Raw genomic sequence first — 14,316 nt, forward strand, 5'->3', positions numbered from 1 at the left:
AAGGTTACAGTAGTGTTATAATAATGTAAAAGTAGTGTTTTAATAGTAGTATAATAGTGTTACAGTAGTGTGTTAGTAGTGTACTTTAGTGATAAAGTAATGTAACAGTAAAGTTATAATAGTGTTACTGTTCTGTTGTAGTAGTATTACAGTAATGTATAAATAGTGTTACATTAGTGTTACAGCACTGTATCGGTAGTATTACAGTAATGTTACTATAGTATTTTATTAGTGTTACAGTAGTGACACAGTAGTGTTTCAGTAAGTCTACAATAGTGTTACAGTAATGGGGACAAACTTTTTTTTATCACCACATTATCTGTGTAAATCTGCTTTGAGACAATTGTTAAAAAAACGCTACACAAATAAAAAATGAATTGAATGAAATTTATGTTACAGTAGTGTAACTGTTATATAATTGTGTAACAGCTTTATTATGAGTTTTATTATGAGTATTAAAACTTTAATCGGTTTATGAGGGTCAGTTTTATAATATATTTCTATATGCTTGTTTCAGTAATTTGATTGTTACTAATTTTGTGCTCTCTCTCTCTCTCTCTCTCTCTCTCTCTCTCTCTCCCTTTTTCTCTATCTGTCACTCTCTGTATGTCTCTCTCTTTTACTTTTTCTCTCTTTCACAGTCCTGGTATCTGGGGAACTGATACGGACTCGGCGGACACACCAAAGCGGGGCGTGGACACAGATTTGAAATTCAATATTTTCTTCTTTTTTGTGGAATTATGAAAAAACACGAGAAAGATGGAAGAGGAAAGATTTGATGATATATGCAGTATTTGTGTGTGTATATATATATATATATATATGTATATATATATATATATATATATATGTATATATATATATATATATATATATATATATATACACACAGCATACACGTGTTACACCTCGTAACATGCGTCAAGCTACACGAAACGCTTCAGTAATCTTTTTTTTTTTGTTGAAAGACATCGAATGTCGGAGGAGCTCGAACAGACTGCGGATGCATGAGAACAGAAGAGTGAGGATGGATTTAGAATTTTTTTTTCCGAGGGGAGGCCACACACACTGCAGGCCAGAGACTGGAGCGTGCAGGATAAAAAAAAACTATTGGGAAAAATATATACAAACCAACATCCACTTCGCTTCCCCCTGGCTGGTGGAAATGGATAGGCCCTCATCAGCCTCCCTCTGCTACAGGTGCTGCTTCCTCATATATGCAAAATACGTATGTTTTCTTTCCAGGGAAAGGAAGCGCTGATGATGGACGGGGGGATTTTAAGCGCTTTAGGACTTTTTCCCCAACGCCTTCACAGCTGATTGTGTCCCTCTTTTTAGTTTTTTTTCTTCCTCTTTTTATTTCAAGCAAATTTTTAATGTGGGCTTTTGGGGCAAAAAAAACAAAACAAAAAAAAAACGAAGGGTCAACGACTTCCCACTTGATTTCCCTTCAAAATAGCCGCATTTTCATTCACTTCTATTGACAATCATGCTTTTTTTTTCATTTTCTTTCTTTTTTTTATCCGACACGTATTAGAGATCCACTTTTTGGTGGATGCCTACATTTTTTTTCTTTTCTTTTTTTTGATGCCGTGATACGTCTGTGGCATTAGAAGTCACAGACAGTGTGTGTGATATTGATAAATAGATAGTTATAGTAATAGGGCACATTATGCTCATATATAAATATATACAGACACACACACACACACACACACACACACACACACACACACACACACACACACACACACACACTCATCTACATCGACATGCCCGTACAAACAGTCTTCAGAAATGGCTTGTACTGTTAATACACTAAGCATTTTGTGGCCAATCGAAGCCTGCGGATGATGACGGAGGGGGCGGAGCAACTTTTTTGTCTTTTCTGTGTCACGCTGAAAATCCATCATTGTTTTAGTAGAGAGTTTGTGGGTGTGTGTGTGGGGGGGGGAGTCTGGATGGATGGCGTGTGTGTGGGTAGTCCGTGTACGTTTTTGCGTTCATGCTTTTTTCCAAAACGAACCTTTTTTTTCTCATTTTCATAAAAAAAAAATCTGACAAAAATCTGCGGGAAAAAAATGAAGAGGATTGCAATATTCGTTAATCAGAGCACTTCGAGAATCCAGTACTTTTTTCCAATTATTTCTTCTTTTTTTTCGTTAACCAAATGCCGATTTGCAAATTTTTTCATTGCGGTTCATTTTTGGCGAAACAACACGAGGGTCCGAAGGGCCGTCATTAATCGATAATTCACCCTTTTAATTACTGAACCTTGTGAAAAACATGCAAAATAATTATATATCCCATATGGCCAAAAGTTTGTGGACACCTGACCATTTAAGATTATAAGTGCTTTTTAAACATCCCATTCAACATTGACTCTCTATAATCACCTCCAATCTTCTGGGAAGATGTTCCACTAGATTTTGGAGAGTGTTTATGGAGATTTGTGTGAAATTCATTCAGCCATATGGGTGTTAGTAAAGTTAGGTACTGATGTAGGTGAAGTGAGGAGGCCTGGGGGTGCAGTCAGCATGGAAAATTCATTCATGTTCAATAGAGTTGAGGTCAGAGCTCTGCAGCAGAAGATCTTCCACTCCAACCCATGGAAAGCATATCTTCATGGATATGGTTTCATTTGGGTCACAGATGAAGGAGGAAATTTTAATGCTAGAGCATCCGAAAACAATATACAATCGTGTACTTCCAAGTTTGTGGTAACAGCTTGAGGAAGAACCGCATACGGCTGGAAAAGGTGGGTGTCCCAATACTTTTGACCACACAGCGAAAATGAAAATTAACGAACGCAGCGTACATGGGCAGCGTGTAAGTGTGTGCTTGTGTCCGTGTATGAGTTTTGTACATGTCTAAAGCCCCCCAATCCATCCTGGTAGGTTCTCTCGAATCACGCAGATAAGAGTAGAAGGTGCGAATCGACTCCAGTTTTGCGTCTGATGCCACAATATCGGGTTCAGAATGGACTTTTTTTTTTATTGTCTTTCTTTATCTTTGTGTAAACCGCATTGGAAATTACCGGCATTGCACTACTTTGAATGATTTTCTTTTATGGTATTTTTTTTTTTGGTTGCATATTTTTGGCCTATTCATACGAATGCTGCAGGTTTGACGTTTATTTTTCCTTCTTTTCTTTTTGTAGGGTTTTAGAAACGATAGTATAGTTGTGTTCTCAGAAAACGGCAAACGTTCGAACAGAACCGGTTTCATCCCATCCGACGTCCCGCTCGAGTCATGAATCCTGATCTAGAGATCAGCACCGCCTGTACTTTTCTGGATACTATTCTGTTATTAGACAAACACACACAAACGCACGCATACACACTAGAAAAGCTGATTGTATTAAGCCGAATTGCTGAATTGTGTTTCTTTTCTTTTCTTTTTTTTTACCATGTGGCTCTGTGCTTCCCAGAATTACTTGCATGGGGACAGCGAGTGTGTGGCTATAACACTTATGTGGATTCTCTTGGAAGCAGGTTTGTGTGTTGAGTTAATAAGTGCTACAGACCGAACATCAGGGCTTACGAATTTGCTACCGAACCCAAAATAATCACCCGAGCCATGAAAAGTGCCTACAACATTGCTACAGTCCATTTTGGTTTTTATTGCTCTCTTATTATTATTATTATTATTATTATTATTATTATTATTTTAATTATTATTATTAGGGATGCATTGATAAAAGTGATATATATATATATATATATATATATATCTCAGCTATCAGGAATTCCCCGACTAATGATGGGGATGCGCTACAATTCCACCATCGTAACTTTAATTCGAGACATGGCCTAACCTGCCCAGGAATCTTAAAGAACAGTGATCGGTATGGGGTAGTATACATTCATTTTTGAAAGATTTAACAAATTACAGTACATCACTTAGAAAAACTGAGTCATTTACACTACCGTAATGTAAAAACTTTAGAGAACAAAAAGTATGCATCTGGCAACGGGCATGGGTGGAGGGTGAAGCTGTTTCAGTGTCAGATGATGCCTATAAAAGGGAGAGAAAAAAGAACAAATTGGGCTCTGAAACCAAAAATACAGAAAAAAGTATGCGTTTGGAAACCGACACAACTGAACTCTGTGGAATTTTTACAAGTCGAACCATAACTCTGGGATTTATTTATATGTATGTCATTTTGGATCGCAGGTTTCGTTTCATCATTTCGTTTTCCCCTTTCAGCGGCATCGCTTGCTCACTCTCTTTCCCGTATTTTTTTGTTTGTTATTTTAACGTCTCCCGGTACCATTACGTTTATCGATGCATCCCTGATTCCGATTATGGACCCCCAAGTTTTTTTATAGGCGAAGCAAACCGTATGCGCATCAGCGACAGACCCGCAGAGACTACAAGTGCCGACATGCCTATCAGCGTAACTCACGTTTTAATCTCTACACCAGTTCTGTTCATTCATGAGACCCCGAATGCGGACACGACTGCGTTTAAGGTGCTGACACAAGCATCTCTATATATCAATTTTATATATATATACACCTATCTATATACATAAAACTGCATGGTGCTTTCTAAGAGAATAATTTATTATATATAAAAATAAAAAAAAACCCTCAAATGACCACCGCATCTTTGACAATGGGCGCATGGCAGATAATCTTAGTAAAATCTCTGAAGCTAAGCTCTTACTTCAAACCCCAAACCCCTTGATCACCCGTCGCCCCCTTCCCCCTCCCACAAATACAGAGCGCTACACGGGGATTGCTAACAGATATTTGTTTTTACCTCGAATTTAGAATCTCAAACTCCTGCCACCTCTTCCTCGGAACAACCCTGAACCCCCACCCCCCCGACCCCGTCACCAGACCCCCTGTTCGACTTTGCACGACATTTTGTATACACACATTATGTGCCTTGCCTTTAGTTAAGAACAATAATACATGATTGAGAATTGTAAATGATTTTTTTTATGTAACCGAACCGTTGCTGGAGGAAGAAAAACAAAAAAACACAAAAAACGAACAAAACACAAAAACGAATGATGCATGTTTGCTTGTCACTATCTGATTAGGAACGATCGTGTGCATTAGATGGAGAGGGGAGACTGGCTTTCCTATTTTTTTTCTCCCCGTTTGACACGTGTCTTGAGTTGTCTTTCCACTGCATGAAACCCATGCTTTTATTAAAAAAAAAAAAAAAAAAAAAAAAAAAAAAGGAATTTCACAGGTTCTTTTTATTTTCCATGAATTCTGTAGATTCTGACCTGCTACAGGAGCTGCTCTTCGTTTCAGATCGTCACTAACATCTTTTCAGTCACCCGAGCTGCTGCTGGAAATACTTTCTCTTTCAATTTGTAACTATTTCGATTGATTGTTGCGTAGTTTTGAGGCTCATGTTGGCAGCTAGGAAACAAAAGGAACAAAGTTAGAAACGGAATTAGGTTTGGATTTCGAATCGTGGTTCGAGCTCCTGGTGTGTTCGAGCGATCAAACAAAACGGCAGAATGACGAGTTGGGAAAACGACGCATTTGGAAATCTTTTCACAAACACGATTGTATTCTTGGATGCATCCCGATTCTGCATCGACGCATTTCATGGTTAGGAATAAAACAAGCAATTCTAATTCTACAAATTCTAAAAACAAAGGTATTCTTTGTTCATGATTCATAAAAAATCCATGATACCAAAAAATTTAATAAGTGGGCGTTAGAGCCGAGTTAGCTTTACGACAAAATGAGACTTTTATCTTAAAAGCAATAATGCAAACACGGACTTGATTTGATGTGATTGGATCGGATTGGATTCGAATAACCAAAACATTTAGGCAGTCTGCGTGCTCTGCCTTAGGGATATCACATACTGTATTTTGGGAAACAAATCCTGACGTATCCGGAATCATGTTTGCTCTGGAACCACGGCACCCGGAATCCAACTTGAGGACTTTAAAGACTCAATATAAAATAAAATCAATAGCTAGCACTTATATTTAATGACGTTCAGAACGTCATGTGGAAAACGAAAGCGTATATTTCTAAAGTTTTATTAGACTAAATGTCACCCGGTGCCCAGTGAAGGATTTTCTGCTTGTGTTGTATGACTTTACATAAAATGTAAAAAAAAAAAAAAAAAAAAAAAAAATCGTTTTGAATCAGATTCTTTCTATCTCTTTTTCTCTACTTACCCCTCTTTCTATTGCTCTATTTCTATCTTTCTCTTTATTGCTCTCTTTCTACTGATCTTTCTCTATCTTTCAGATTCTATTGCTTCCTTTTTATATGTAATTATTTCCACTGTGTCTCTCCTTCTCCTTCTCTCTTTCTATCTTTCTCTCTTATATTGCTCTCTTTCTTACTTTTTAAATTGTTCTTTCTCTACCACTTTTGTTCTATCGCTTTCTCTCTTTCTTGGGTTTTATCTCTTTTTCTCATTCATTCTATCGCTTTCTCTGACTTGTTGTATCGCTTTCACTCTCTCTCTCTCTCTCTCTCTCTCTCTCTCTCTCTCTCTCTCTCTCTTTCTCTCTCTTTTGTCCGATCACTTTATCTGTCTTTCTTTTTTACTGCTGTCTTTCTATCAATCTTTTCCTTTCTATCATTTTCTTTCAGCTCCCTATTGCTCTTTTTAGATTTAAGTCCTTTATATCTCATTCTATCGCTTTCTCTCTCTCATTCTATTATTTTCTCTCTCCCTGGTTCTCTCTCTCTCCTCTGTCTCACACAGGCTGAACTCTTTTCAGATTGCATTGTTGAGATTAGACGTGTAGAAGCTGAGACATTGTGAGCTTCAGGTCTCGGTGTCTTTAATGTGACGATGTTCTCTGTTGCACCACGATTTTTTTCCTGATTAGCGCTGAGCTCGTCCAGGCTCATTTGGTTTTTCCCTCAGACACGCTGACATTTTATACTAAATCACTCATAAGCATCTATTAGAGGATCTTTTGGATCTTCTGGATTTTTTTTTTCTTCACTTGATTTGCCCAGAAACTCTTCCTTGATATTTATAGATGCTCAGAGTTACTTGTAAGTGTCTATCGTTTATTCTTAAGATTAGCATGTATTTGATCATTTATAGCCGCGATGTTGTTGTTGAAGTAGCTGAATGATGTCATAAGATGGGATCGGTGAAGGTCACGTTGCGGTTTTGTTTTACAAGAAGGTCTTTTAAGATGGTTGTTGGAGAACGAATCGTGCCCTGGCAGGAGATGAGCGCTAGCCGTTCCATCAAAACCCATAACTACACACATGCGACAGAAAACCCGCGCTGATGACATTCAGCAAGCGATTTTCTTTTTATTTAACAGAGCAGGTGATGAGGCAGGGATTCTGCCATACAGATAACCAACAATTTGCACAATATTCACTTGAAATTATCCTATTTGGATGAAGTGGAAGAAAAATCCTAAAATCCCTGAATTTGAGTCTCTGAGAAAATATTTGTAGAGTTGCAGCGTACATGCTAATCTCTTCAGCTAATCTGTATTTATTAATGAAGCAGTATGTTATTTTTAAAGCCCTCTCCTGGTGGCAAATCCCACCAGATCTGACCATGTTTCCTTTGTTTGATTTGCTAATACCAAGTCTAATGCTAATTGCTAAAACTAGCATGATCCATAGCAATGCAATAGTCAGCATTTTCAAAATCGAAAAATCGACTTTGGATCCTTATTGGAAAAAGGAAATACTGATAATCCTGATCGCAGTCATCTGTGGCTTGGGGTAAAAAAAAACCAGTCCGGGTGGGAGGGGGTGACTGGTCAGGCTACGTCCTCATTAATCTGTATCTGTAAATTTTCCCAACGTTTAGTTCTACCCTTTTTTTTGTTTTTTGTTTTTTTCGAAAGCGCTCTTACGAGTGGATTCATTTATAGAACATGTGAGTGTGTGTGAGAAAACAGGCAAATCATTAAAGTACAATGTTATATATTTAGTCATGTAACTTGACTCAAAGAAACCAGATTGTGGTGGATGATGATGTACTGTGGTTTGTTTTACTTTTCACCCGAGTGCAGTATAGAGCTGAAAAGGCGTCTGGATTTTTCCAGATTAATGTGGACAGAGCCTCTACGTAGTTTTTATGGTCGATCAATGAGACTCTAGCTAATCGTAAACGTCTATGAGTTTGAGTAGGTAGAAGACGACAGATAGCACAGACTGTAATTGTTCAGCTTCCTGCGTAATTGTTCTCTGATCAGTTATATGACCAAATTAGTGGTACATTAGGTTAAAAAAAATGCTTTAAATCCTTTAAACTTAATTGCAAATCCGTGATTAGGAGCGCTATCAGTATTAACCCCCAGGGCAGATGCACATTGCCCATCACCTGCCCTGTGAAGATTTGCACTGCTCCACACTCACCTTTTCCCGAAGCTGTCGACCCTCCGGCCAGGGTGCCGTCGCCATTATCATTATCATCGCCAGCCCTGAGAGCCTGCAGAGAATCCTGCCAGCACGCCGCGTGCTCCTCTTCCTTCTTCTTTACTTATGCGTCGCAACAGAGCTCAGACACAGGTCGGAGAGACCGGACGTGTCGTCACGAAGACGGGTGGCCCCCCGTCGGCCCCCAGGTGGTGGTTGTAGTTGTCGAGCTGGTGCATGTACGACAAATAGGTTAAAAGCAAACCCTTGTCTAATATTTTTACAGAACCGAATAACGAATCATTGTTATGCCTATTGTTACATTTTGAACACGTGAAATTAAAGGCTTACGATCTATATCTAGTACAGTAAGGAATTTAACAAAAAATAAATGTACAGAAAAAAACTTTTGTATTAGAAAACTATGTTTGTGTTTGTGGTTTGGGTTAAGTTTTTTTAAGCTGGTGGCAAAGCCACAGAAATCCTTGCATGTTCCTTCTAAAGGATCTGCTGTTCACGGAGACGAGGTGAGGCGAAGCCCTCACCCTGAGAGCCCTCACCCTGAGAGCATCCGGCTCGGAAACGAATCCCGGGAACGCACAGACTCGTGTAACTCCTCCCCCGAATCTCCAGCGCCATTTTAAAACGAAAGCCTCGTTTGGTGTTTCGAGGGGATATGCAAATTCCATCGCTGTTTTTTTTCTTCTCTTATTATCCTTTTTTCTGCACTTTTTTTTTTTTATTTATTTTTTTTTTTTTATGATTCACAATTTTTTGTGCTTCAGCGATAAAACAGTTTTTTTTCTTTACTTCCATTTAAAAGATTGCACTAGATAACCTGCTATCGATATATTTTTGTTTGGGGGGGGGCGAATTCGTGTTTTTTATGATGCGTCCTGTTGAAATGTTTCAGTCCGTCAACCTTAAAGATGGAGGATGAATCCGAGAAGTATTGAAAGACAGAATCAGAGAGAAAGACAGAGAAAAAGAGTGAGATAGCTGCTTTAATATTTTTTTTTTTTTTTACATTTGACATAATTTGTCAGGACAGAAGTCGGCCATGTTGGATTGAGGGTCGCTATGACTTCTGGGAAACAGTAAATGATGTTGATGCAGATATTTTTTTAATATGATGTGAAATTGGAGACGTGATTGGCAGCGTCTGGTCAGCGTCTGATCAGAGTGCCTTTTCCTATAAACAGGTCAGTATTTGAATGTGGGAGGGATCGAGGTTTAGAGGGATCGAGGCTTGTGCAATGGCAGATGATTGGAGACCCTGACAAGTGTTTCCTGATGGTTCAGTGTTAGAGAAGGAGATGAGTACTGTATTATATTAATGCCGCACGCCTGATTTGATGCACTAGGACATCGCGGTGATTCCACAGGACACGAGCGTTGGCACTTTTTTTTCCCCTCCTTGTCACGTTAGCGATGTGTAGCCGATGCGAACTCGGCGGCTGGACGCGAGCGAGTACTCTTCCATGGTCAGGCTGATGACTTCGATCTTACGGGACTCACAGATTGTGTGTGAAAATGAAACCTCTGTGCACCTTCGTACTGTTCCCTTTCCTTATAACATAAAGGGCTGGACAACTTCTTCAGGGCAGAATCTGCAGTTTGGTCTTTTTTTTTTTACTTTTGTTTTTTCATCCCTCATTTTTTTCATAGTAGAGACACTATATGGACAAAGGTTTGTGGACACCAGAGCATAAGATTTAGTGCTTTTTTTTTTTAAATAACCAATTCCACATAAATCTCCATTTGCACTTATAATAACCTCCACTCTTCTGTGCTGATGTTCCATTAGGTTTTGTAGAGATTTGTGGAGATTAATTTAGCCACAAGGGTGCTAGAAGTCGAGTACTGATGTTGGTGAGGTGAGAAGGCCTGGGGTGCAGTCAGCCTGAAAAAATTCATAGGGTTGGAACTCTATTGCAGGAGATCTTCCACTCCAACCCATGGAACGCAGATCTTCATGGAGCTGGATTTGTGCAGAGGGACATTGTTATGCTGGAACACATTTGGGTCTCCTAGTCGTCGAAAATTGAAAGGAACATTAAGTCTAGCGATTTCAAACAATTGTGTGCCTCCAACATTGTAGTAAGAGTTTGGAGAAGAACCTGTTAGCTGTAAAAAGTCAGGTGTCCCAATACTTTGCGACATATAATGTAAATAACTCATTTTTATGTAAAAGGAAAAATCCACCCTGAATTTATTATTTTTTTTTTTACCTTTAGTAACCCCAGAGTTTTTATTTGCAATGAATCAGTGAATCACCTCCTTGAACAGATTAGATTTTTTTTTCCACCAATTTCGATGCTCATACCATCATCCCCAACGTCTCGTAAACATCACGCCGGACCGTATTGAGTGACTGACCACTCCTCTTACGCTTTTGGTTTTTTGAGTCATCACTATCATATATATATATAAATATATATACATATATATATATTTTTTTTTTTCCGTTATTTTTATACACGCTAGCAATGGTGATGCCCCCATAGTGATGTCAGACAAATATTGTAATATTGAAATAAGTCAAAAAATGCTTTCGGGTGGATTTTTTTCTTTCAGGTCCAGGGATTCCATCCTGGGGTTTGTTACGATCGTACAATAGCGTTTGAGTCCCACAAAACATTTTTTTTGAGATTAAAGTCGTAATATTTTGAGAAAAATGTCAAATTTACGGGAATTAAGTCATAGCAATACATGAATAAAGTGGAAATATTCAGCGATGTCGAGCGCACCAGCGTTCAACTCCTTCAGGGCCAATTTCTTCGATCATCTTCTCATTGAGAAACAACATTCTCCTTTTTAAACTACACGCAGATGTAACCATCGATCTTCAGACTGCACAAAAGAGGTGATTTTCTCAATCAGTCTGATTTTTTTTCAGAATAAATTAAGTTTCCTACAGAACCTGATTATAACAAAGTGCTGATGTGCCAAGACAAAGACTTTCCTTATTGCTAAATTCTAATCGAAAGTAGGACCAAATCCTCCACTTGCATTTCATGCAAAACAACGAAACGTTTTTCACAATTGCGATTTTTCTCAAAATATTACCATTTATTCTCGTAATTTCGACTTGATTCTCGCAAATATTTTAACTTCTTGCTTGTAATTTTGACTTCATTGTAAAAAAAATTTTCTCATATTGCTACGACTTTAATTCCATCTTCTATATTATAAATTTCTTTTTACGTGACACTAAAACACCATTGTACAATTGCTATCGTTGCAATCTAAAAAAAATTATTTTTTTGTTTATTTTTCTTTTCATTTTTTAACATATTCCAGTCAACAAAAAAATTATCGTTTTTTTTTTAGTTTTTTTATTCAGAGCCGTTCCAGCCTGCAAAATCTTTGAATTCTTGCATTTCTTTTTCCAATCCTTTTCCATCCCGTATTTATTCTCTGTCTCGGTTTTTTTTTATATCCTATTCATAACAACGAATACCAGCAGCTGATAAAGAGCAAAAGTATTTAGATGTAGAAACCAAATAATATTTTAAAAAATCCCAAAAAACCACAGAAACACCCTCAATGCGCAGTGCCTGATCATTTCGTCCTGTTTTTTTTATCCCCTTCAGTCACATGGTCTGTGAATGTTTTCTTTTTCGAGAGCCAGATTTTACCCGAGCCTCTTAACAGTAACACAGCACGACTGGTGCAATACACACACCACGACCAGTCTTTAGGAATGTTTCTGTCCTATTCTTTTTAATCGTTTTTTTTTTTTTTTTTTTTTTTGCCAGTGTTTTATGTGTTAGAAAGGGCTGAAGGCTTGCATAAGCCTGGCCTCGGAGTGGCAGCGAGGCTCCAGTGCCTGCTAGTCGCTGTGTTCAAATAAAAAAAAAAAGGTGAAAGCCATGCTAACGCTTTTTGCAGTTATGCAATCTTTTTTGATAACAGAAATAATAATTAATATCGATTCTGAATAATGCCAAAACGCTTCGGTTCATCGTAACAGGATTTCTGATATTTTTTTTTTCCTCCTCGGTTGATCGATTTATTGATTGATTGCGCTGTTTTCCTCTCTGATTTGGAGGTTGACGCGACGACAAAGCGGAGACGAAATGTTTCTCAGAGAACATTCTGATGCAGTGTTAATTCTTTATTTTTTTTTTTTAAAGGGTTTTTCTTATTGTTGTTCCGATTGGTTTCTTTTGTTTGTCGTTTGTTTGCTTTCTTTCCTCTCATTATTCTTTGCGAATATTACCATGGTAGTTATGCATTAACCGCTTGCTTGCTGCACAGACACACACTTCACACCAGAGAAGGAGCATGTGGACATTTAGTTTACACACTGATTACCGGTGAAATGCAACACAAAACCACCACGAATACACACATTTGCTTTTTTTTTCAGCTTGGGCAGTTTTTTTTTATGTTCCGAACGTAACGTCGGAAATCCTGGAAAAAGACGTGTGATTTTCCAGTTGGATATTTTTTCCATTCAAAACAAAACCACACCCAAACTAAATTTCACATGCTTTTTTTAAAACTGGTGTGAGGGTAAATTTACAAAGCTTTGACAATATTTCATTATAATTGTATTCCGCCATCGCTGTTTGCAAAAAAAAAATCGCTCATGAATACAGTACTGGAAGTGATTATGTTTCTCTATGCAAAAAAAAAAAATTATAAAAATGAATAAACAAAAGCTATGCTACAACTCAGACAAAACACGTCTCCTTTCTGATTCATGCTTTTTGTGTTGTGAATATATATATATATATATATATATATATATATATATATATATATATATATATATATATATATATATATATATATATATATATATATATATATATATGTATATATATATATATATATATATATATATATATATATATATATATATATATATGTATATGTGTGTGTGTGTGTGTGTGTGTGTGTGTGTGTGTGTGTGTGTGTGTGTGATGAAGAAGGCATTGAGTTCAAATCCCACCACGGCTAAGCTCTCAGGGTCTTGAGTAAGACCCTTAACCCTTAACTGCTGAGATAATTGTAAGTCGCTCTGGATAAAGGCGTCTGCCAGATTCTGTACGAGGTGGTTTTTCAAGGCAAGTTTCGTAACATGCCAACAGATGGCAGCACGAGGCTGCACACACAGTCACAGGAAGAACCGCCCTTCATAAGTTAGTATACCAAAAGACATTATCCTGTGTACATCTGGAGCTGTGTAACTGGTGTTATTCTGGCCAAGTGCGCACTCTGTCACCAAGCTCTCATCACACGTGAGTTTCTAGCCGGAAAAACATGATCTCACTTCTGCACCCACAGACTCGTCAGATTTGGCTCCTTCGGATTTCATCCTCTTCTCGAAGATGAAGATCTGGCTGAAAGGTTTCAAAAGGCGTTAAAATATTTAATATATACGTGACTTCCAGGACACAAATAATGCCGTCAGTTATAATGGAGCAGTGGAGCGGTGCGCAGCGAGCATTCAGTGTAAAACCTTTTAGAAGAATGGTGATAGTGTAAGTGAAGGGAATTTCGGCGTCATTACCAGTTTGAATGCTTGTTCGTGTCCCGTCTGCTCAGGTTTCAGCCCTAAAATAGAAGTCCTGAAGTGGTGTTGAACGACTCACACACCAATATTGAGGCTGTTGGAGCTGTTGAACCATTGGTTGAGCCGGTTCTTGGAAATGGCGCACCCATGTTGTAATTGTATGAGCAGACAGGACACGATCATGAAATCCTAATAGGATAGGAATCCGTAATGATCGCGCCAGGTGTAAACTCTGCTTTCTTTATATAATCATAGTTCTAGCTTTTCCGGTTTCCGTGTTTGGATGCAGAATAGAGATTACTGCCACCTACTGGTAGGAGAGAGTTCTGTTCAACGTTCTTACACAAGCAGAGAACGTAACCGCTAGTTGGCTTTGGCTATAGTCTGTCCGGAGTGTTCTAGTGCAAGTTTTTATATTTATGTAGCTGTTTATATTAATTATAGTCTAAATCC

The 14,316-nt window shown here is 38.0% G+C and overlaps 1 protein-coding gene across 12 annotated transcripts in view; it reads left to right on the forward strand.

Moving 5' to 3' along the window:
* nfic (nuclear factor I/C) overlaps positions 1 to 13,028 on the forward strand; it is a 149,795-nt gene extending 136,767 nt beyond the window's left edge. For all 12 annotated transcript variants that reach the window (XM_083554986.1, XM_083554988.1, XM_083554989.1 and 9 more), the window contains one exon: positions 642 to 13,028. In XM_083554986.1, coding sequence (XP_083411112.1) covers positions 642 to 709 — 68 coding nt within the window. In that variant the 3' untranslated portion in view covers positions 710 to 13,028. The remainder of the gene's footprint in view (positions 1 to 641) is intronic.
* The last annotated feature ends 1,288 nt before the right edge of the window (positions 13,029 to 14,316 follow it).

The sequence above is a fragment of the Silurus aristotelis genome (assembly GCF_946808225.1).
Source record: "Silurus aristotelis genome assembly, chromosome: 11".
Taxonomy (NCBI): domain Eukaryota; kingdom Metazoa; phylum Chordata; class Actinopteri; order Siluriformes; family Siluridae; genus Silurus; species Silurus aristotelis.